At 46.3% G+C, this 24966-nt stretch overlaps 1 protein-coding gene across 1 annotated transcript in view; it reads left to right on the forward strand.

The window, feature by feature from the left end:
- The first annotated feature begins 7635 nt into the window (after positions 1–7635).
- The window catches only part of DCP2 (decapping mRNA 2), a 28117-nt gene continuing 10786 nt past the window's right edge, over positions 7636–24966 (forward strand). The window contains exons 1-4 of the mRNA XM_069880570.1: positions 7636–7737; positions 20528–20679; positions 22384–22511; positions 22917–23015. Of these exons, the coding sequence (XP_069736671.1) occupies positions 7685–7737; positions 20528–20679; positions 22384–22511; positions 22917–23015 (432 nt within the window). The 5' untranslated portion in view covers positions 7636–7684. The remainder of the gene's footprint in view (positions 7738–20527; positions 20680–22383; positions 22512–22916; positions 23016–24966) is intronic.

A 24966-nucleotide genomic window follows, 5' to 3' on the forward strand; every position in this document is an offset into this window, starting at 1 on the left:
AACCACGGAGCTGTGCCCTGTAGCACGTGCTGTGCTTCACTGCACGCTTGTCCGGTGTGTACAACGATGTATGTGTTATTGTTATTAAATTAATGGTTACTTGCACGGTCTTAAATCAGAAAGTTATTTGAGTAAAGCACTGCCATGTTAGGATAAGCCTAATGCAGACTTTTATGTGCAGGCCTACCACACCTCTCTATGCATAAACTAAACCCGTGATCACTGACTTTTCCACAGGTTTCCTATCTCCTCTTCAGGGTGGAAGCTCACCAGGGTTTGCTATACTTCATCGAAGTTATCTACTGAATGCATCGTATTAATTTTTATTATTTCTTGTATATCACTACACCTGTGGCCCTTCCTATGATACCTCTCATTTAATAATTAAAAAAAAAAACACAAATCCTGCTAGATTTTTTTTCAGAATATCTTCATCCCTAATAACCAGGGAACTGAGACAAATATGGACTTAAGCCTAAGTTTTCTTTAACGTTGTGTGGGTAATTTTGTAGACCTAAACCTTGCTTCATATTTTAACTACTTACGTTTCTCAGTGTGGGTTATGGGTTATGTAGTATTGTTTATTTAGTATATCCACTGTCCACCTGAGACACAGGCCTGTGTGAGCTCTCCCACTCACCTCATTTCCCTTGTAACACACTGAGCAGAGCAGGGGAGTCGTGCTTGCACTGGCTTCTTGCAGCCTTTATGGAAATTTGCCCCAAAATACAAGCTTTCAGTAACTGGGCACACTGAGCTTGTGTTACCTACGAAAGTTAAGTTGGTGCTTTTCAGCCCCCTTCCCTACTACCTCCATTAGCAAGCATTTGTTGGAGATTCAAGTACAGAAAACAATTATTGAAGGTCTAAGCAGAACAAATACCTTTTTCAGTATTTAAGGGAGGCTGATAAGGAAGATGGAGAAAAACTTTTTAGCAGGGTCTGTAGCAACAGGACAAGAGGTAATGGTTTTAAACTAAAAGAGGAGAGTTTTATACTAGATACTAAGAGGACATTTTTCATGCTGAGGGTGGTGAGGCATGGGCATTGGTTGTCCAGAGAAGTGGTGGATGGCCCATCTCTGGAAAAGTTCAAGGCCAGGTTGGATGGGGCTCTGAGCAACCTGATGGAGCTGAAGATGCCCCTGCTTCTGCACGGGAGTTGGACTGGATGACCTTCATGGTCCCTTCCAACCCAAACCCTTCTATGATTCTATGATTCTATGATTCTATGATTCTTGAGAGCAGCCCTGCAAAGGAGGACTTCAGGGTGCTGGTTGATGAGAAGCTCAGCCCAGAAGGCCAACCTTGTCCTGGGCTGCATCCAAAGCAGCATGGCCAGCAGGGTGAGGGAAGGGATTCTGCCCCTCTACTTGTCTCTTGTAAGACCTCACCTGGAGTTCTGTCTCCAGTTCTGGAATCCTCAACATAAGAAGGAGATGGAGCTGTTGGAATGGGTCCAGTGGAGGCTATGAAGATGATCCGAGAGCTGGAGCACCTCCCATACAAGGACAGGCTGAGAGAGTTGCGGTTGTTCAGCCTGGAGAGGAGAAGGCTCTGAGGAGATCTTATAGTGACCTTCCAGTACCTGAAGAGGGCTGCAGGAAAGCTGGGGAGTGACTGTTTACAAAGGCTTGTGGTAACAGGGCGAGGGGGAATTGTTATAAACTGGGGAGGGGCAGATTTAGGCTTGATATAAAGAAGAATTTCTTCACCATGTGAGTGGGGAGACACTGGCCCAGGTTGCCCACAGAAGCTGTGGCTGCCCCATCCCTGGAGGTGTTCAAGGCCAGGCTGGATGGGACTTTGGGCAGCCTGATCCACTGGGAGGTGTCCCTGCCCACGACAGGGGGTTGGGACTGGATGGGCTTTGAGGTCTCTTCCAACCCAAACCATTCTATGATTCTGATGATCTAGGCAAGCCTCAGACCAGCTCACTTGCAGACTCCGCAGACTGTGCCTCAGTCTTTGTTCTAATTAACATAACCTGCAAACATGTGTTTTGAGCTCTTCTTGGCTTTTGAGTGTCCTTGTATTCAATGCGTTCTGTTTTCCACATTGGTCAGCTTCTCCGAGCAAAACTCTCTCTGCCCTCAACTGTGGCTTTTCCTGTGCAGTCCAGCTTCTCTCCTGAGACTCCCTTATGACTGCACAGACGACTGACCCTTTTTTTGTTTTCTGTTACCTTCTTTCCTTTTCCCTGTGCAAACAGACAAGAAAGATTATTTTACAAATATCTTACTGTTGCCTTTCTGACTGACTGCCAAGGTTGGCTGACAAGCAAAGATCAAAAACCCATTTGATGGAATCGCTGGTGATTCTGCAGGATGCTTGGAGCTGTGAGGTGTTGCAGGTCCTAGGTAAATTTCTCAATGTTCTGCCCGGCCTCCTGCTATCCTAGCAGCTTGCCAACTTTGCCCTCAACACATCTGTGCATGCAAGTTCCTTGGAGGGGTCTATGTGTAGATTTACCCCTAGGGAAATATTATAAACTGAATATGTCAGCTTTAACTAAAAATTATTTTGCGTGAGCTAGTCAGTGACAGGAGTACACGAAAATAGAAAACACAAAAGGTTCTAAGTGAGAAACACCCTCCCCTCAATGATGCACAGTTCCAAATCCCACTTATAAACACATTTTTTTTTCTTAGATTTCTGTCCTGGCTAACCCAGAGTCTTTCAGCAATGCCTCAAAAATGGAGCAAGCAGAAATGTCCAAATGCATCTCCGCTTGCTTGTCCTGTGCTGGGGCCCTGGGAACACCATCTATAAACTTTCATTATGTTCTTCAGTTAGTACAGTTCTCCTATGTTAAGCAGCTACTTATCCAAGAGCATTTCTTAATTGACAGCGACTGACCATGAGCCAACAGGGGCCCAGGTGGCCAAGAAGGCCAATGGCATCTTGGCTTGGATCAGAAACGGCGTGACCAGCAGGTCCAGGGAGGTTCTTCTCCCTCTGGACTCGGCACTGGTGAGACCGCTCCTCGAATCCTGTGTTCAGTTCTGGGCCCCTCACCACAAGAAGGATGTTGAGGCTCTGGAGCGAGTCCAGAGAAGAGCAACAAAGCTGGTGAGGGGGCTGGAGAACAGGCCTTATGAGGAACGGCTGAGAGAGCTGGGGGTGTTTAGCCTGGAGAAGAGGAGGCTGAGGGGAGACCTCATTGCTCTCTACAACTCCCTGAAAGGAGGTTGTGGAGAGGAGGGAGCTGGGCTCTTCTCCCAAGGGACAGGGGACAGGACAAGAGGGAATGGCCTCAAGCTCCACCAGGGGAGGTTCAGGCTGGACATTAGGAAAAAATTTTTCACAGAAAGGGTCATTGGGCCCTGGAACAGGCTGCCCAGGGAGGGGGTTGAGTCCCCTTCCCTGGAGGGGTTTAAGGCACGGGTGGATGAGGTGCTGAGGGGCTTGGGTTAGTGGCAGACAGGAATGGTTAGACTCAACAGTCCAAGAGGTCTTTTCCAACCTACTGATTCTGTGATTCTATGATTTGAAAGCTTAGGTAATATTTCTCTAATTTACTTCTTTTTTGTTGTATCAGGGGTATTTTGCAGAAACCAGGAATGGGCCAACCATAGCATAGATGACCAAATATCGAAGTGCATCTTCTAAAACACTTATTTTTCTCCCTATCAGTGGTAGGAGCTCCTGGCACATCCGCGTGGAGGGGATGGGGGTAAAGGAGTTAAAAAAACCTGCTGTAGTAGCACAGGGGAAAACACTAGTGGGAAGAGTAGCCCAAATACCCTGAAACAGATGCAGATTTCTACATTTCTGGTAGAAACTGAACTCTCTGGACCTTGAACAGTGGAATTTACCAATTGGCACTCAAGAGACTCCCACCTGTCCCTCTATCTAGCCATATTAACAGTATTGTTACTGCTTGATTTCAGAGGCAGAGTGGCAGAGGGAAGCATAACATGTTCTGATGTTCTGCAAGGCCTTGTACTGAAGCAATTCAACCTCCCAGTTCAAATTTCAATATTTTTAGAAGAAAAAGATCAGTAGCAAAGAAGAAAAAATTGAGACAAATACAATAAAAAGAAATATAATCTAGAGAAATTCAGGTTCTGGCCAAAAATTTTGGCTCTACAGAATTAAGCACTTTAATATTAACTCAGTGTGTTTACAGGCTCATTTGAACGAACAAAGGAGCACAGAGACACTAGCTTGTAGTTCACCTAAAGACAAAACGTGCATGTATTCATAACTCATTTCTTAACAGTTAGGGTCAGAAAGTGAGAAATGTATCCTTTGCCTCCTTTCTTTTTGGTGCTTTCAGCAAGTTATACTGTGTAAATTCACTACAGATAATCAAGCCACTCGAGGCTGGTGCAGCTATCATGCCACCATCCTCCTAATCATCCATTCTTATCTCTGAAGGAAGAAAGGATTTGTTATAAGTTGCTAACCTATTATAAATTTGAATACTATCTATCATTTCTGTGAGTTTATAACTAAAATATAGGATTAGCTTGAATAATAACTTTTAGTGTGCCTGTGCATGGATACTTACGCTTAAATAAGGAATTTTAACAAGGCTGCACTCAGGAAGAACGGGAAAGAATGTGACCATACCTAATTAAGCCAGATAACAAGGACTACTGCAATGATAAGAAAAAGAAGAACCAGCTATGACCAGATGCAACCTTGAAGAGCTGCTCAAGGACTATAGGAGCACATGCAAGAAGGAGTATTGAAAAATCCAGCTGTGAGGAAGATCTACGGCCTTCATCCAGAGACACCAAGAAGGCCAAGCACGTGTGCCAAGGGGAGGAAACTTATCTAACTGAATTCCAGGAACTGGTTATAATAGACAGATCTGTTCCAGGAAAAGTGGTGGATATGCGTGCATTGACTGTATGCAGCCCTTGTGAATGGTACGGGAGGTTGCACGCACATTCGATGGAGCGATCCCCTGCATGCCCAACGTCACATTAGAGGGTACCTTACTTAACAGTCAAATAGGCGTTGATTATTGAGTCTGGCTTTTCATGGCATCAAATCACAGAATAGTTTGGGTTGGTAGCAACCTTAAATATCACCCAGTTCCAACCCCCCCTACCTCCCACTAAACCAGGCTGCTCAAAGCCCCATATAAGTAGTTATTATTACAAAAAGTGGACTACTTTTGATTCAAACTAAAGTAAAGTTTAGTTTCATCTAAGTAATTGTATTTTTTGAGACAGAATGTCCCTCTGATAGCATGTTTTCTTTCAAAGTGTTTTTCCAGACACTGTTCCTTCTTTGGAGATGATAACACCTTGTGTTCACTATGATCTGTGCTGTGAAGGAAGGAATAAATCATTATGTTAAGGGAATGAATTAGCTTAAGCAATAATGAGGATAATAAGAATCAAATCTTGGCCACTTGCAGTTAGAAAGAATGTGAATTTAACTGGAGTTTAGCTTGTTTACTAGCTGGAACAAGGAACAAATCAGGTATTGAAAGGATAGACCTGAGCTCATCAAGAGGACACAATGAGTAAGGAGATAAGATAAAGACCATCAGAGGCTTCTGAAGACACAAAGAAACTGTGATGTGCGTACAAGAGTGGGTCTGCTAGAAAGTTCCCAGAAAAACAATAGACAAGTGACATGTTTAACCAGCATTCCCGGAATCTATATGAACATGTATGTTTAACCAGTACCAAAGTCATGTAACCGTTCTCAACAATTGCACACATAAGGTGGATTGCCCTACTGCCATTTATTGAAAGGATATCTGCTTACTAATCAAATGGGCATTGATTATTGAGTTTGGCTTTTCGCAGCATCAGCTGAACAGATGTGGTTTCTTTCTATAATCCCCTCTGTCTGCAGCCTCTCCCCATCTCAAATGCGAGATCAGGCACAAAGCATCTCCAAAGTTTCAAATCAGCAAGAGATTGACTGCTGTGAAGTTCATAATGACATTAAAATGGGTCCTTGGAAAGGAAGAGATGATGCATAAGATTTCTGGGAGAATTTATCCATATGCATGTGAGTGGGAATTCCATTCTGTCCCAGCTCTTGCCTGGCTGCACACAATGGATGGGGATCACTGCCTCAATTGCCCAGCCCTGATAAAGGGTGCTTGCTTTCTAACACTCCAGAAGGTGCCTTGGAATGTTACTTACTGGGCATGTTGAACCTCATGAGGTTCAACAAGGCCAAGTGCAATGTCCTACACCTGGGTTGGGGCAATCCCTGATTTCAGTACAGGATGGGGGATGATGTGATTGAGAGCTGCCCAGCACAGAAGGACTTGGGGTGCTGGTCGGGGAGAATCATAGAATCACTACTGGATCATCGAGTCCAGCCATTCCCATCAATCTCTAACCCACGTCCCTCAGCACCTCGTCCACCCGTCCCTTAAACCCCTCCAGGGAAGGGGACTCAACCCCCTCCCTGGGCAGCCTCTGCCAGGGACAAATTACCCTTTCTGGGAAAAATTTCTTTCTGATGTTCAGCCTAAACCTCCCCTGGTGGAGCTTGAGGCCATTCCCTCTCGTCCTGTCCCCTGTCCCTTGGGAGAAGAGCCCAGCTCCCTCCTCTCCACAACCTCCTCTCAGGTAGTTGTAGAGAGCAGTGAGGTCTCCCCTCAGCCTCCTCTTCTCCAGGCTGAACCCCCCCCAGCTCTCTCAGCTGCTCCTCTTGTTCTCCAGCCCCTTCCCAAGCCTCGTTGCTCTTCTCTGGACTCGCTCCAGAGCCTCAACATCCTTCTTGTGGTGAGGGGCCCAGAACTGAACACAGGATTCGAGGAGCGGTCTCACCAGGGCCGAGTCCAGAGGGAGAAGAACCTCCCTGGCCCTGCTGGTCACGCCGTGTCTGATCCAAGCCAAGATGCCATTGGCCTTCTTGGCCACCTGGGCCACTGCTGGCTCCTGTTCAGTCGCTGTCAACCAACACCCCCAGGTCCTTCTCCTCCAGGCAGTTTCCAGCCAGACTTCTCCTAGTCTGGAGCCTTGAGAAGCTCGACATGAGCCACAATGTGCGCTCGCTGCCCAGAAACCAACCGTGTCCTGGGCTGCATCCAAAGCAGCGTGGCCAGCAGGGAGGGAGGGGATTCTGCTCCTCTGTTCCTCTCTTGTGAGACCTCATCTGGAGGATTGTGTCCAGTTCTGGAATCCTCAGCATAAGGAGGAGATGGAGCTGCTGGAACGGGTCCAGAGGAGGCTACAGGGATGATGTGAGGGCTGGAGCACCTCCCGTATGAGGACAGGCTGAGAGAGTTGGGGTTGTTTAGCCTGGAGGAGGTTCCGAGGAGACCTCACAGCGGCCTTCGGCAGCTGCAGGGGCTGCAGGGGGGCTGGGGAGGGTCTCCTTACAAAGCGTGAGGGGACAGGGCGGGGGGGCGATGGGGACCGGCCGGGCGGTGCTCGCCCCGCTCCCGCCGCAGGGGGCGCTGCCACCTCCCTCCCGCGCGGCCCCGCGCTCCGGCGCCACGTGACCTGCCCCACCGCCCCGCCCCGCCCGTACATTGGACGCGGCGGTTGCGGGGGCGGGGCCTGGGCCCGGCCAGGAGCGCCCATTGGCTGCGGCCGCCGCGGGGGGCGGGGCCACGGCCCGGCGGGACGCGCCGATTGGCTGCGGCGCGGGGCGGGGGCGGGGCCTGGGCCCGGAGAGGCGCGCCCATTGGCCGCGGTGGCCGCCGCTCCGCCTCGCCGCGCCGGGGCCCGCGCCGGGATGAGCCGCGCTTCCCCATGGAGACCAAACGGGCCGAGATCCCCAGCGCCGTCCTGGACGACCTGTGCAGGTACCGTGTGCCCCCCGGGCCCCTCTTCCCCTCGCTGCTTTCCCGCCCCGTGTGTCCCTCCCCGTCTGCCCTTCCGCCCCGTGTCCCCTCCCCCACACCCCTGCCCTGTGTCCCCCCCCGCCCTGTCCCCCCTCTCCTGCCCTGTGACCCCCCGTGTCCCTCCCCCTCCGTATCCCCCCCAGCCCTGTCCCCCCTCTCCTGCCCTGTGTCCCCCCCCGTGCCCCCCCACCCCTGTCCCCCCCTTCCCTGTGTCCCTCCCCCTCCGTGTCCCCCCCCCTTGCCCTGTGTCCCCCCCCGTGTCCCCTCCCCAACACCCCTGCCCTGTGTCCCCCCCCCGCCCTGTCCCCCCCTCCCCTGCCCTGTGTCCCCTCCGTGTCACCCCCACACGTCTCCCCCCCTTGCCCTGTGTCCTCTCCGTGTCCCTCCCTCTCCGTGTCCCCCCCTTGCCCTGTCCCCCCCTTGCCCTGTCCCCCCCCTTGCCCTGTCCCCCCCTTGCCCTGTGTCCCCCCCCCTTGCCCTGTGTCCCCCCCCCTTGCCCTGTGTCCCCCCCCTTGCCCTGTGTCCCCCCCCCCCAGCCCTGTGTCCCCCCCAGCCCTGTGTCCCCCCCTCCCCTGCCCTGTCCCCCCCAGCCCTGTGTCCCCCCCTCCCCTGCCCTGTGTCCCCCCCCAAGCCCTGTGTCCCCCAGTTCCCTGCCCCGTCCCGGCTTCCCCCTCTGTGTCCCCCCTCCCCGTGTTCACTTGCAGCCGGGGAGATGCTGAATGTGGGGGGAAGAACGTGGCCTGTGTGGTTCCTCCTGCTTGGTTCTGCGGCTCCTGCTGCTTGGCGGGGGGTCCAAACGAGACTTGTAGGCGTGAGGTTGACGTGACGTAAGTAGTGATGAGCTGATGTGTGGCTCGGAATTCTGGCATCACTTAGAAGGGGCAGCAGGAAGTTCCTTCTGCTGGAGGAGAGTGTTCCAGTGACACAGAAAAGGAAGAACCTGAGCAATACCCCTAAATCCTGATGTCTGGTCTGTTCAGCCTGGAGAAGAGGAGACTGGGGAGACAGCTCATTGTGATCTGCACCTTACTTACAAGGGGAGGAGGAAAAAAAAGCGCTAATCTCTCTGTTGTTCAATGATAGGACCCAAAGGAAGGGCGGGAATATACGCCAGGGAAGATTCGGGTTGGATATTGGGGAAAGGTTTTTCACCCAGAGCATGGGGAGCACTGGAACAGGCTCCCCAGGGAAGCAGTCACAGCACTGAGCCTGATGATATTCCAGAAGAAAATTTTTCTCCACAAGAATAGTTAAGCATTAGAATAATCTTTCCGGGGAGGTGGTAGGTTCTTCTACAGTAGACACTTTTAAGGCTCAGCTTGACAGGGTTCTGGGCCATCTATTTAAACTACGTATTACTTGAAAGGTTGGATCAGACGACCCCTGAGGTCCCTTCCAACCTGATGTTCTACGATTATGTGAATCTGAAACTGCCCTCTCTTGCTTGTCAGTCCTTTCAGAGTGAAATGGTTAGCTTTTTGTATTACAAATACTACATACTTGAATTTTCACGAAACACAGATTTTCTTTTGGGGAGCACAGAGGCACTTTCCCTCCATATGATCTTGTCCTCTGATCATCTGTGATGCTGCTCCTTGGACCTCTAAATAATCTGTCGTCCCTGGGTTTTGGTGCCCCAGACTGGCATCACCCCAGCTTGATATTTTGTGATATGTCACTTGATAGGAAATAATCCTTCTGTCTTGCCACCTCTGTAAGACTCCTTCTAAAGGAGGTCACTGGAGATGAAGTTTAGTCCACTTACTGGAATTACTGTTTCCAAATAAGTGAAAATGCCTTAGAAGCAGGAATGACGCACGAAGCTAGAGCTGCTCTGCTCATAACGTTTTGTTGTGTGCGTAATGCAAGAGTCATTTTGTAATACTCAAGTAAATTTTCAGGACTCTAAGCCTGGCCTCTGAATCCACTTCTTGTTTCCAACTAGTCTCCTTTGGGATTCTTGCAATGAGAGGGGACTCTCAGTCCCACTGTTTCCCTCTGAACTGCTAACATCTTCTACCTTTGAAATGTTTTGTCTTATAATTATAGGAATGTGATTGTGTGGCTTTAATTAAAAAAAAAAATTAAAGGAATGGTAGATGGGGGGCTTGTAGTTACCATCTGTCTTGGTCTTCATCTTTTCCTACTTGTCATGGCTTAGCCCCACTCGGACAAACTCGGCAGCTAAATCCGTGTAGTTGAGCCTCCGAAATCCCTCCCCACTCTCCCACCCCCACCCTGCAGGGAAAGGAGAGAGGAAAATGAGAGGAGAAAGACTTGGGGGTTGGAAACAACAACTACAACTTTAATGAAATGATAACGATAACAATGAAAGTAATTAGAAAGTAATGAGATAAACAAATATATGAGATCGTGCCCTCACTCCTCAATGACTGTACATCACCCCAACTGCTGCAGGGCAGACACGAGGAGATGGATCCATGGCTAGGAGGGAGCTGGGCTCAGGAACCGGGCTCTGGAGCAAGCGGACAGACCAAGTCCTCACTGGGTGTTGCCATCACCTTGTGATCTCTCCGTTTGAAACCAAGTGGGGTGACCCCGTTGGTCAGTTTACGTTCACGTGCCCTATCCACCCCTCCTCACGGGTGCGGATCCTTTCCCACCAGCTCGAGGAAGGCCTTGGTTAAGGATAAGCAACAGCCTTTCTGCAAGCCGCTGCCCTGGGTTATTGCAGTCTCAAAAATGTGCAACTAGCCTTCAGAAAAGTGAAGTTCCATACAGCAACTCAGTCACAGAACTGATTCTGATTCACCTCAAACTACAACGCAGCTTCACTTTGTTGACTTTCGTGAGCGCTAACAGATCAGCCTTGCTTCTAGGAAGTTTCCTTGAATGGATATATGGAGAAAAACTGAAGAGAACAGAGGAGTCAGGCTTTGCTCTGGTTTAAAGAGAAGGAATTCTGGTGTGCACTGCAGGACTGATAGGGCCTGATAGGCTTTGGCTCGAGGAAGAAGATAAACTATTTGCCAGTGACAAGTGGGGTTGCCAGTGACAAGTGGGGTTCCCCAGGGCTCAGTGCTGGATCCAGCCCTGTTCAATGTCTTCATCAATGACCTGGATGAAGGCATCGAGTGCGCCCTTAGCAAGTTTGCAGATGACACTAAGCTGGGTGGAAGTGTGGATCTGCTGGAGGGTCGGGAGGCTCTGCAAAGGGATCTGAACAGGCTGGATCCATGGGCTGAGACCAACGGGATGAGGGTTAACAAGGCCAAATGCCGGGCCCTGCACTTGGGGCACAACAACCCTGTGCAGCTACAGACTAGGAGAAGTCTGGCTGGAAACTGCCTGGAGGAGAGGGACCTGGGGGTGTTGGTTGACAACCGACTGAACATGAGCCAGCAGGGGCCCAGGTGGCCAAGAAGGCCAATGGCATCTTGGCTTGGATCAGAAACGGCATGGCCAGCAGGTCCAGGGAGGTTCTTCTCCCTCTGTACTGGGCACTGGTGAGACTGCTCCTCGAATCCTGTGTTCCGTTCTGGGCCCCTCACCACAAGAAGGATGTTGAGGCTCTGGAGCGAGTCCAGAGAAGAGCAACAAAGCTGGTGAGGGGGCTGGAGAACAGGCCTTATGAGGAGCGACTGAGAGAGCTGGGGGTGTTTAGCCTGGAGAAGAGGAGGCTGAGGGGAGACCTCATTGCTCTCTACAACTACCTGAGAGGAGGTTGTAGAGAGGAGGGTGCTGGCCTCTTCTCCCAAGGGACAGGGGACAGGACAAGAGGGAATGGCCTCAAGCTCCACCAGGGGAGGTTCAGGCTGGACATTAGGAAAAAATTCTTTACAGAAGGGGTCATTGGGCACTGGAACAGGCTGCCCAGGGAGGGGGTTGAGTCCCCTTCCCTGGAGGGGTTTAAGGGGCGGGTGGACGAGGTGCTGAGGGACATGGTTTAGTGTTTGATAGGAACGGTTGGACTCGATGATCCGGTGGGTGTCTTCCAACCTGGTTATTCTGTGATTCTGTGATATTAAATAAGGGGAAAATCAGTGGTGCTGTGCTTCAATTGGTTGCCTATAAATGGTGTTATAACACTTAAACTTGAAGATAAACATTCATAACTTCACAGTTGCCACCATTTCCTGTCATGTTGACATGAATCTCTTTAATATCCATTCTCACAATCCCTCCCCTTCTTTTGTAATAAATTGATTCATGTCCGTCTTTCAAAGTTGGAGAGAATTAATTTTGTATTTTCATCTTCTTTGCTCTTCTTTGAAACTTTAATTTGGATCTTTTCGCCCTGTTTCTCAGGATTATCAGTTAAAATGACGGAAAAGGTGGCTCTTTCAACTATTTGTTTTACTAAATTTCTTATTAATGGGATACAACATGGGAGGAATAGAAGGATGGACATCAATACAGTTATTCCTAGGATGATCCCTTTTAACCCTCCAAAATTCCACCAATTATCAACGTTAATTCCGTTCCAAGTTTGGACAGGCACATGAGCTATTTTTTTCATGTCGCCTACCAACTGTTCAATGGCTTTCCATTCCTCATCAATATGTAAACAACAGTTAGTGAGACTGAATTTCCCACAGACTCCTCCTTCTTGGACTAGGAGGTAGTCTAAAGCTAATCTATTTTGATATATCGCTGTTCTTGTTTTTGTATTTTGTTTGGCCAGCAGGGTGAGGCCATCCCCTGTTTTATACGTAATAATTTCTAGTACAGCCTGTAATCTGATTATTCGGTTCAGCATGTATATAGGTGTTCGATATCCCCACGACCCATCCTCGGCCCAAACAGCTGGATCACAGTATGCAATAATTATTTCAGGTGGCCATTCGTTATCCTTCCAACTTCCTATTGCCAGTTCTCGTTTTTCACGACTTATGTAAATTGCTACACCCAACTTTTCTCCTTTGTTAAACGGTAACAGGAAAAAACTAGGTCTTATGGACCCTGCAAAAATGTTAAACCGAACGTTTTGTCAAACACTTAAACTTGAAGATAAACATTCATAACTTCACAATTGCCACTATTTCCTGTCATGTTGACACGAATCTCCTCAATATCCATTCTCAGAGTGGGTTATCAAAATATCTTTCACTTCCCACATTCTTCAGTCTGTGTGTGGTATTAGTAGAAACTCTGGTAGAAAGAGATGAGTAATTTTTTCATACTTAGTTATTGAGAAGATGTAAAGTTTGGGGTTTTTTTTTATAAATTCTTTCAGAAAAGAAAACCTTAGTAGTGAAATAATTATCATTTCAGTTTAATAGAAAAGTTACGGGAAAGTTACAGGATCCATAGAAATTCTCTAGTATCTTTTTATATGAACTGTAGAGGTGTGACCTGCAAATCTGAACAACTGTTGGTGAATTTTTAGGAGATGGTAAGCTTTCCTGTTACTTTTACTAAGCTAAACAATGAAATAAGTCTGCTTTTGAGTCAAGCTTGCCTGATAGTTTGGGATATTGGTTTATTTTTTAGTAGTGGGTTCTGTGTTTTGTTTTGGTTTGGTTTTATTTTTGGTGTATTTGAAAACTAAAAGGCTAAGTTAATTCTTGAATGTCCACAAAACAGAACTATTGGTTTTATTTGCATCTTTTGAGTGCTAGAATATCTATCTGTCAGACTTGTGCACTTTAGCTTTGGACAGGAGTGTTTTCCTTATGCTGAAGCAAAACGCCAGGATTCTATGCAGGAAACTCTTAGTTCTTATTTAGTTTACTTGGAGTTTGTTTAAGCAAGAGTCACCATCATGAGAACTCCTCACGCATCTGCCATTTCACATGCTTGATACATTTCCTTATGAGAGACCACCCTGAGCTGGTACTGATTCTGTCAGCATAATGCTTCGCTGAATTAAAATGTGTTTGGCTTTCATTTTACTCTGAGCCACTTTCTTTATGTTCCTCACAGGGGCTCCTGTGTAGGCAGAGGCTCAGGAGGTTCCACAGAGAGGCTCCTCAAAGAGGCTCATGTGTTGGTCCTCGGATCACTTGCAGCTGTTCCAACTAATTCAGCCAATTAGCCTAAATAGTAACTCCACTGTTCAGGGCAGCTACAGCTGTTTTCATGCCTGCAGGTAGTTCTCAGGGCTGTTGCTGGCTCCAGAGGCACACAAAGGCACCTTAGCTGGTATCTTAATTTTATGTCTTGAGGGGAGGGTGTAGTGCTTCTTTTTTTTATTCGCTTGTTTTTGTTGAGCCTGATAGGTTAAAAAAACATGAAGTACTGCTGAGTAGTCTTTACCACATCAATAATTTTTATTGTTTCAGTTGTGAATTGAAGCTTCCAAGTTTTTAGGTTTTAGGTTGCTTTGGTAGTTATCAATTTTGATCTTAAGTTGACAAATATTGTTCAGTTTTATACCCGATTGTGCTAAGAATCCAGATTTCTACCGCCTGTAGTCATTTAAAGCAGCTCAGCTTTGAGATACATGAAATTCTAGGAGGGTCTGGATTATGTTCCTGGGTTAGGTTTGTGGCTTGATGTTATTTTTACAAAGTTTTGCTTGCAGTATTTGTGTGATCGTGTATTTTGCTGAGGGTACAGTCTGGCTATTTAGTAGAATCTGCAGCATTCAGTAACAGATTTTAGGTTTTTAATTGGACAGGGAAGCTTATTCTACCTGTTTCTTCTGTGGGAGAAAAAATTTCCCAGACCCTACAGGCTCGATGTGGACTTCGGGATGTTCTTTCTCATATTAACCTTTGTGTTTTTCCATGCTGTGAGTAGTGGGATGTGTGATAATTTCACACGGGTTATAGCTAAGCTTAAATGTAGGAATTTTAATGCATGTTACTAAAAATTCTCTTGCACGTTGGCTTTATAAAATCAAGCACATTGGGTGAAGGGCTCTGGGCTTTGTTTGTCCTGTGGAGCTCAACATGTAAAAGATACGTGCTGTAATGTATGTTCAGAGGTGAACATGCATAGCTGACTTCACAGAACCTAATACTGAAATATATATATAAACACATATATTTTTATGTATGCAAATACACATACGTGCACAGCACTGAAAGCTGTGCTTGAGAGTCAGTATAAACTGGCTGTTTGGGTGTTTTTTTGAAAGAAACAACAAACCTAAAAGACGTAAAGCCCAAACAAACCCCACAACTTTTTCCCATAGTATAAAATAGTAAGTGGGCTTTTCAGATACGGAGATTTGTGCGAGAACTGAATATAAGTCATGGTGGTGGTGATTATTCTTAAATGCTTTCACTGCAAAACCGATCTCCCGAAGATAAGAAAAGTAAGATTAAATTCACTAATCTAATGCAATTTCGTTTAAGATTTGTTTTTTTTTTTCTCCAAGCTATTAACAGATTGTCACTGCTGGTAAACTAAATTAAGAGACTTCTACACTTAGGGTTTGTATTCAGGGAGTGAAATGTTACTTGCCAGCATGTGAAAACAAGCTGAAAGCTAAAGCCAGGTACATAATGTCTTCAAACATTTGTTGGGTTCCTAGGCTGTTTTAGACTCATACAATGCCAGGATACAATTTATTCCACTTCTGGTAGGTTATTGTGTGTTTAAGCTTCAGTTGTAGGACTGTTCTGACCCATTGTGTTCAATAACATTTAACAGGTATTCGTGTTATTTTTTTGTCATGCTTTGTTTATGCTTTTGAGTTAGAATCATAGAATCACCAGATTGGAAGAGACCCACCAGATCATTGAGTCCAACCATTCCCATCAATCACTAACCCATGTCCCTCAGCACCTCATCCACCTGTGCCTTAAACCCCTCCAGGGAAGGGGACTCAACCCCCTCCCTGGGCAGCCTCTGCCAGTGCCCAATGACCCTTTCTGTGAAGAATTTTTTCCTAATGTCCAGCCTGAACCTCCCCTGGCGGAGCTTGAGGCCATTCCCTCTCGTCCTGTCCCCTGTCCCCTGGGAGAAGAGCCCAGCTCCCTCCTCTCCACAACCTCCTCTCAGGTAGTTGTAGAGAGCAATGAGGTCTCCCCTCAGCCTCCTCTTCTCCAGGCTAAACACCCCCAGCTCTCTCAGCCGTTCCTCATAAGGCCTGTTCTCCAGCCCCTTCACCAGCTTTGTTGCTCTTCTCTGGACTCGCTCCAGAGCCTCAACATCCTTCTTGTGGTGACGGGCCCAGAACTGAACACAGGATTCGAGGAGCGGTCTCACCAGTGCCGAGTCCAGAGGGAGAAGAACCTCCCTGGCCCTGCTGGTCACGCCGTTTCTGATCCAAGCCAAGATGCCATTGGCCTTCTTGGCCACCTGGGCACACTGCTGGCTCGTGTTCAGTCGGCTGTCAACCAACACCCCCAGGTCCCTCTCCTCCAGGCAGTTTCCAGCCAGGCTTCTCCTAGTCTGGAGCTGCTCAGGGTTGTTGTGCCCCAAGTGCAGGGCCCGGCATTTGGCCTTGTTAACCCTCATCCCGTTGGTCTCAGCCCATGGATCCAGCCTGTTCAGATCCCTTTGGAGCCTCCCAACCCTCCAGCAGATCCACACTTCCACCCAGCTCAGTGTCATCTGCAAACTTGCTAAGGGTGCACTCGATGCCTTCATCCAGGTCATTGATAAAGACATTGAACAGGGCTGGACCCAGCACTGAGCCCTGGGGACACCACTTGTCACTGGCCTCCAGCTGGAGTTAACTCCATTTCCCACCACTCTCTGGGCCCTCCAGCCAACCAGTTTTCCACCCAGGAGAGTGTGCGCCTGGCCAGCCCAGAGGTGACAGTTTCTGAAGCAGAATGCTGTGAGAAACTGTGTCAAAGGCTTTACTGAAGTCCAGGAAGATCCATCCACAGCCTTTCCCTCATCCAGCAGCCGAGTCACTTTGTCATAGAAGGCGATCAGGTTAGTCTGGCAAGACCTGCCTTTTGTGAACCCATGTTGACTGGGCCTGATCACCCGGTTCTCTTGCATGTGCTTCATGATCGCACTCAAGATCACCTGCTCCATGACTTTCCCTGGCACTGAGGTCAGACTGACAGGCCTGGAGCTCCTTGGATCCTCCCTGCGACCCTTCTTGTAGACGGGCACAACATCAGCCTCCAGTCCAGTGGGACTTCCCCAGTCAGCCAGGGCTGCTGGAAGATGATGGAAAGGGGTTTGGCCAGCGCACCCGCCAGCTCCTTCAATACCCTTGGATAAATCCCATCTGGCCCCACAGACTAGTGGGTGTCTAGCTGGGCAAGCAAGGGAGTTGCTCTTTACTGAATAAGTTAACTCATGGTACAGAGTCCTATTGTAGGTTTTGGGGCTTTTTGGCACTCTCTTTCTCATACAGGCAAGTTCTGTTACCTCATCTTTTGACCTCAGGACTGTGGTGGGTTAACCTTGGCCAGCACGTAATGCTGGCATGTTCTTACTCCTCCTTGGAATGATTTCTCTATGTTGTATCTTATGATTTATATTCGCAGCAGTGCTGGGGTGATAAAGCATCGTCAGCTAGGTATAAAAGAAAACAGACTTTTGGGTTTTTTTAGCTTTGATCTACAGCAGTTTTCTTTATAAGGGCTACTTCCAGCAGGAATAGAGCCTTCAAAAAGAAAGGAGTAGTAGAGGAGAGGTATCGCTAAGTAAAAAAGGGTAAGCAGGAAAATACTGTTGTTCAAGTGAATACTTTTTATTGTGTAAGGGAGAGTGTCTGCTTCTTTAAGAGTATCTGGCCAATGATGTTTTTCAGTGTGAAAATGGGATAATAAGAAAAGGAGGAAGCCATAAACAAAAGTACAGGGTCACAAACCTGAGGGAGGAATGGTAAGGGTGGTGAGAACTAAACATGGCCAGTGATTGACTGAGGGTGTGTGGAGGGGTGGTAGTGTTCATTCCAGGAAGCTTATCTGAGTGGGGCCTGGCTCCTAGGGAACTGAGGGGAAAAAGGGTGAAATAGAACCGAAACTATACAGACATAAACCTAAGTAAACAAAAGCGGAGGCGATGGCAAGAAACAAACCTGCCAGCCACACTAATTTAAGGGCTGTCAGGAAACCACAGGCACTGCTTCCAGGAGGATCAGCCTGGCCTTGGCGTCCAAAAAGGCTTTAACCCAGGGGAAATCTCACACACCAGGCCGGGAAAGGTGCAGCGGGTGAGGGCGAGCACGAGGGACAGAGCAGGGGCAGGCAGGGAGGGGTATGGCCGGGGCTGCTTGCGTGTAAAACTAGCCCACTCAGTACGCGTGTCTGGCTGAGCCTTTTGCCCGATCGCCACAGTCTGTGTATCTTCTTACATCTCCTTATTAAATCTTGTCCTAATTTTCTCTGTGTAATTTCCCTCTCTTCCCCATGCCCACGTGTGATGCGAGGGTGCCAGGTTGAAGTGCCAGCTGCTGCTGAGAGCCGTGTGTGAGCGTGCCAGCATGGCCGGGAGGGGGGATGTCTCCGTGCCAGCTACCCACACGGGTCGGGGTCTTGGCTTCCAGGGTCTGGGGTGGGAATGGCGAGTGTCCTGGAAACCAGCTATGTGGGGGAACTGTCAGTGAGGCGAGTGAGGGGCAGCGCGCTGGCGGCTGGAGCAGGACTGGGTTGCAGCTCACGTGCCTGGTGCCGGCTGTTGAGGGCTGTGTTTCCTTCCCCAAATCTGCTGCGGCACACGCTCATTAGCAAACATAGAGCTGGGCCACCCATTAAGGCAAGAAGCATGGGACAGGCAGGGGTGTTGGGTGGACAGAGAGAGCTTGTGAACCTGGGTAGTGTCAAGTGTGTGCCTGGACGAGCGGTGCCGGTCGAAGAAGAGACGACTTGCAGTGCTACAGAGTAGGAGAAGTCTGGCTGGAAACTGCCTGGAGGAGAGGGACCTGGGGGTGTTGGTTGACAGCGACTGAACATGAGCCAGCAGGGGCCCAGGTGGCCAAGAAGGCCAATGGCATCTTGGCTTGGATCAGAAACGGCGTGACCAGCAGGGCCAGGGAGGTTCTTCTCCCTCTGGACTCGGCCCTGGTGAGACCGCTCCTCAAATCCTGTGTTCAGTTCTGGGCCCCTCACCACAAGAAGGATGTTGAGGCTCTGGAGCGAGTCCAGAGAAGAGCAACGAAGCTGGTGAGGGGCCTGGAGAACAAGAGGAGCAGCTGAGAGAGCTGGGGGTGTTTAGGCTGGAGAAGAGGAGGCTGAGGGGAGACCTCATTGCTCTCTACAACTCCCTGAAAGGAGGTTGTGGAGAGGAGGGAGCTGGGCTCTTCTCCCAAGGGACAGGGGACAAGACGAGAGGGAATGGCCTCAAGCTCCACCAGGGGAGGTTCAGGCTGGACATTAGGAAAAAAATTTTCCCAGAAAGGGTGATTGGTCCCTGCTGCCCAGGGAGGGGGTTGAGTCCCCTTCCCTGGAGGGGTTTAAGGGACGGGTGGACGAGGTGCTGAGGGACATGGGTTAGTGATTGATGGGAATGGTTGGACTCGGTGATCTGGTGGGTCTCTTCCAACCTGGTTATTCTACGATTCTATGACTTCTCTCTGCGCATACATTTCACGGGATTCCTCTGTGGAGGTGCGGGCAGCGCCTTGTCTGTGCAGCCTGTGCTAGCGTCCAGCGTGTGCTCCTGGGGTGTGTGCTGGGCTTTGCTGCTGGTTGAACCTGCTGAAGGGAAAATGGCAGCCTTGTCCCTCAGCTTGGGCCTTGGGGCTGGACTCCAGCGGCCAGGCAGGAGGCAGTTCTGGGCCAGAGTCATAGAATCTCAGAATCACTAGGTTGGAGAAGAGCTCTTAGATCGTCAAGTCCAACCATTCCTATGGTCTTGGGAGTCCTGGTAAAGGCAACTGCTTCAGATAGCTCTTAAAAACTGATGTCTTAAGTATTTCTGATTCTGACAATGATATTATGTGCTTTTGAAATTTAGCTGGGGGTAATCAGGAGTTGAAATGTCAAAGGTCTCTATCGAATGGTTTGAGTTCGATGAGGTGGATGGCCTTAAATTTCCAAAACCCAAAATTCTGTTGTCCTTGATCTGAGAAATAAATCATAGAATGGTTTGGGTTGGAAGGGGCCTTAACGATCATCCAGTTCCACCCCTGCCATGGGCAGGGACACCTCCCACTGGATCAGGGGCTCAAGCCCCATCCAACCTGGTCTTGAACAGGGGCAGCCACAGCTTCCCTGGGCGACCTGGGCCAGGGCCTCACTTCCCTCATCATGAAGAGTTTCTTCCTAATCTCTAATCTAAATCCCCCCCCCACTCCAATTCAAAGCCGTCCCCCCTTGTCCTATCACTACACGCCCTTGTGACATGTCCCTCTCCAGCTTTCTTGTAGGCCCCTTCTGGTACTGGAAGGCCCCTATAAGCCCCGTAAAGTAGACTTGAAAAATAAACTAATTGTCCATGTTCTGTTCCAGACTGAGAAAAATAATAGGTTTTTATTGAATTTTAAAATCCACATAAATGAATAGTGTACCTTGGGTTTAAGTGAAAATACTTAGCTGTATTTAGCTTGTTCTGGGGAAAAAAAAAGAAGCGTTTACAGCTGTTATCAGAGTTTGCAGGTGTTCTTTACCAGGCCTGTAAAAATGCTTTCATTCTTGCAGTGTAGCCGTTTACGTAGGATATCTTACCCTCCCTGTTTTCACAACACTTAATTTACTTACTTCATTTTAATTGACTTTTGTGGAAGAACATCATGATCCGTTCTCCTCATTAAAAAGTTCTATTTCATTTTGATGTGAAATCCCGTTGCTGCTCGGACCACCACATCTTCCTGGTGGTCTGCTGCTCTGTGCTGATGGGTCAGAAATTCCAGTGTTGCAATGCATTTTATTGTTAGATTTATTTGAATTGGTAGATTTGACTAATCTTGTGCTTCTTCTTTTCCTGGCAGCCGATTTATTTTGCACATTCCAAGTGAAGAGAGAGACAATGCAATCAGAGTGTGTTTTCAGATTGAACTTGCCCATTGGTTTTACTTGGATTTCTACATGCAAAACACACCAGGATTACCTCAGTGTGGGATAAGAGACTTTGCTAAAGCTGATATCCTTTTTATTACTGTGATTGTTTTCTGGCTTGGTGGATAAAGTACAAACTGAAGATTGTTAACAAAATTACATACTTGCAGCAGGAATATGGAAGTTCGTATATTAGGGATTAAAAATATAACAAAGTATGTGATTTTCTCTCTTCGTTGCTTCCATGATTTTGTGGCATCTACAACAGAGATGTTTCTCACTGCTAAGGAGCTATGGACAACGGGTAATTTCTGATCATTTAGGACTTTTCGCTCTGGTTGCGTTTTGCAGACTAAGTGTGTTTCAAAGATGAGCTCTTTGTTGGAGCTCTTAATCATGATTTGTCTCCTTATTTTAATCTGTTTTCAAGTAAATAGTGACATAAATGCTAACGTAGGTGAAGGTGGTACGTGTTCTCCCATGGCCAGTGGTGGGTATTTGTGGGGAGTACTGGTGTTTGCTCTCTTGGTAGGGGAGAGGGTGCATTTTTACTAATTCCATAGGATTGGCTTGTGCTTTTTTCACTGCTGCTGAGGGCTGCTGCTATGTAAACTATCTAGTCCTTGCTGTAGGAAGCACTCATGACTTCCATCCAGCAAGTGTTTAAGTTTTAATCTTTTCCCAGATATTCTTTATTTGGGGTTGGAGTATTGCTTCTGACTTTCCTGATAGCGATAGTTGTGGTTTCACTAGCCAAAATACTTGATGATAAAAATTCTCAGAGGTTTCACTACACAGCATACTTCTCTGCTAGTTTGATAACAATATTTACTTTGAAACACCACAGCTTTTATTTTAACAGTAAACTGTAAAAATATGATAACTTTCTATTGCTTGATATTATGCAGTTATTTTTAATTTTTTTTAGGTATGTTTCTAATTCTAAATGTATTTTCAGACCAATAGCATTCTTCTAGTAATTGTAGGCAGTGCAGGATAAAATACAACCTAGGAAGTGTTGTTTGTTCACTGCATCTGTCCCTCTCCAGCTCACATTTGCCAGAAGTACTATTTCTGCTGCAGCGTTGTATTTGTAAGTGCTCTGTGATGGAATGCTTTTTATTGGTACTGTAATTTTATATATAATGTATAGTTTTAATACTTTTATTGTGGACTTGCATGTTTCCTTTCAATGATTTAGGGTTGTAAAGGTTGTTTGTGTTTTCTCTGCATGGCAAGTTTTGGTAAAGTGTATTGGAATTTAGATCACTGTAATGACGCCATTAAAAATAATTTTTTTTGTGTGTGTGTAGTAATTACATAATTACAGGTTCTATGCCATAGTCTAGTAAATGATAGTGAGGAAAAATTATCTCCAGTTACTTCAAGCAGGAGATGAAATGATATTTTTGTCTGTCTCACTTCACAGTGAAAAAAATGAGTTTAACATCTACTCAAAATAACTCTTATGTGGATACTTTTTCTTCAAAATTAGGGGATCCTTTCTTACAGATAACCAGCCTTGTGCTATCTTTTCTTGGCTTTTTTTTTTTTTTTTTTTTAAAATAGGCTTATATTAGAATTACCAAATTACTTGATGCTTTCTGACTTTTAGAGTTGAGTAATGGATTATTCATAGTATTTTTTTCCTTCCAAGAGAATATATCTTGTAATTCACTCAAGGGGTAGGGCTGTAGTTACTGCAAATGTTGCACAGGTATCTTTTGTATGTTTGTGTGTGATTTGAAACTAGATGCTTGAGTTTGTCTTCCTTAACACGCTGCTGTACTCTTCAATCACTGCCCTTTTTTACTGCCTCAAGGTGAAGATGTACAAAAGGTTTTAGATGAGTGGAAAGAATACAAAATGGGAGTGCCAACCTATGGTGCAATTATTCTTGATGAGACACTTGAAAATGTAAGTATGGAAATAATTGCAAAGGGCTAGAGGGAAGGATGGCATATGCTGGCAGAAGTAATCTATGTTGTTTACATTTTCATCTGGAGGGGGGGAAAAAAATGTAATGCTTCAGGTTCACAGAGACCTAACAGTTACTTGACACTGTCGAGTGTGTACAAAACAATAACGCGGGAGACTAAAAACTCACTTCTACTTTTCTTACCTTGTTTTGGTTCTTTTTATTGGGTTGCATGATACCATAAAAAATTCCACAGTTCTTGCTAGAACACAGAGAAACTAATGGGTTCCTACTTTCCAGCCTAAAGTATCTTTTTGGAACAGGGGATAGTGAAGGGAAGACATTTATTAGAAATTGGTTAGAATAATGGGTGTTTCACAGTTGCATTCCCTTGTATTTTGCAGGTTCTTTTGGTTCAGGGCTATTTAGCGAAGTCTGGTTGGGGATTTCCAAAAGGAAAAGTAAATAAGGAAGAGGCTCCTCATGACTGTGCTGCTAGAGAGGTAAGTTGTATTTGATTCCCTTAAGCTAAAGAAGTGAAATTTTGCCAAGAGCAAGATATATGCGTTAGACGAAAAGACATTTTAGTTGGGAATCTCGTTACTGAAATCAGGTAAACAAATAGTCTATTCTTGCACTAGTCTTTTACTATAGCTTCTAGTGCTTTAAGAAGTTCCAGAGTGATAATCAAGGGTGCAGCTTTATAATTTAAAAATCATTGTTTGATGTTTCTAATTTTTTTCCACTAACTTGCTGAGTTAAGTGAGTACTTTTTAAGTTTTCTCCTGGACTATTAACTTACTTAGGTATTTTGATGATTCGGAAACTGTATGTACTTTGTGGCTTTTGGAATATTAATTTCAAGGGCCACCATAAATGTAAAAAAGGGAATTTAGGTTATGTACGCTGGGCCATGTGAAGAGGCAAAAGATTATGGAAAAATCATGAAGACCTTTGCTTTTCTGGTTTTCAGTGGTGCAGGAACAAGGATCAATGTATATAGCAAGTAATATCTGAAAAATAAAATCATCTGTGGGATTTATTGCTGCTGGAGTCCTGGACATAGAGTCAACCTGAATACTAAAAATAGCCTGTAAAATATTACTGGTATAAACTCAACATTCATGTAACATAATGCATCCAGAATTTTTGAAAGGGAGAGTAGTAAGATGCATGCCTTTTTCTTCACAATTCATCTGAATCAGTATCTGAGAAGTCATCGTTGTTTGTTTTTGTTTTTGTTTTTTTTTAAATATACCTGTCACATATGCATGAATGAAAAATTCCATATTTCTCATTCCTTTATGGTACTTTCCATACTCCTCATATATTTAATATGAATTTGGAAGAGCAAAGTAAGGTGTTAAAATTGAACTGTTATGTGATGGACACACATGAAATGCACTTTCATGTTAGCAGTTTATGATCTCTAAGTGTAGAACAATATTTACACAGTATGAAATGACCTGCCAAAGAGTGAAACACCTGAGCTACAGATGCAGTGAACTTGTCCTGAGGAAGGATGAGCAAAGACTTCATGAAGTTAACTTGATTATTTGATGCATTTTGCTTTTCCCCTACCCCACAAACAGCTTGTTCAGTTAAACTTTTACTACTCAGGTGCTTGTAGAGTTGGTCTGAAGAACTGAATTGAAGGCAGAGGAGACCATAAAAATATATGGACCGCAACACAGTGAGCAGGACAAACTAGTCATAACTGCTTCAGAAAGGAATGGTGTGAAGGATGCCTTCCTCTTTCCTTTGGGTTATGCCAGCAAAACATTAAAGTGGGCACAGTTCTTCTGGGTGAAAAAAAAAAAATCTTTTGATGGTGTTTTTAATTTTGGAGAAAGTTGCACAAGCAAATGAACACAGTTGCTATGATCTTTTTCCATCAGCGCAGATTGTCATTGAGTACAAACTGGCAAATTCTTCAAGGCATACATGTGGCCAGGAATTGGGACGCCTGTGATATCTGTGCATGAATCTTTTAACTGCTTTTACTGCAGTCATCGCAGGTCTAAAACCATAAACTGCATTTGTATAAGGTCTAACTGAAGAGGTCTTTGCTGGGCAATGCCTATGCAGTTCAGCAGTATTTCAAAAACTAATGAGGGCAAACCCATACCAGATGGATACTTCTCTTGGTAAAAGAAGTTTCTGAAACACTTAAATCATCTGGAAAGATCATTTAGGAAGGGAAAACATCGGTGTTAGTAATAAGAGTGAATGTGGAGGAAAAGCATCTCTTAATGGAGGCAGTGTGTGGTGGGTTTTATTGCATTAGGTTTTGTTTGTTTTCTCTCCTAAACTGCTGTTCTTAATGTAGTTAGGTGGGAAGATGGCCTGCTTTTTATTCTGGTGCAAGGGTTTTATGTGCTGATTTGAAGAGTAACTGGTCAATTATTTGTTTTGTGTTAAACACACCTGTTTGTTTTGATATTTGTGCTTAAT

This window comes from Phaenicophaeus curvirostris, chromosome Z (genome assembly GCF_032191515.1).
Source record: "Phaenicophaeus curvirostris isolate KB17595 chromosome Z, BPBGC_Pcur_1.0, whole genome shotgun sequence".
Lineage (NCBI taxonomy): Eukaryota > Metazoa > Chordata > Aves > Cuculiformes > Cuculidae > Phaenicophaeus > Phaenicophaeus curvirostris.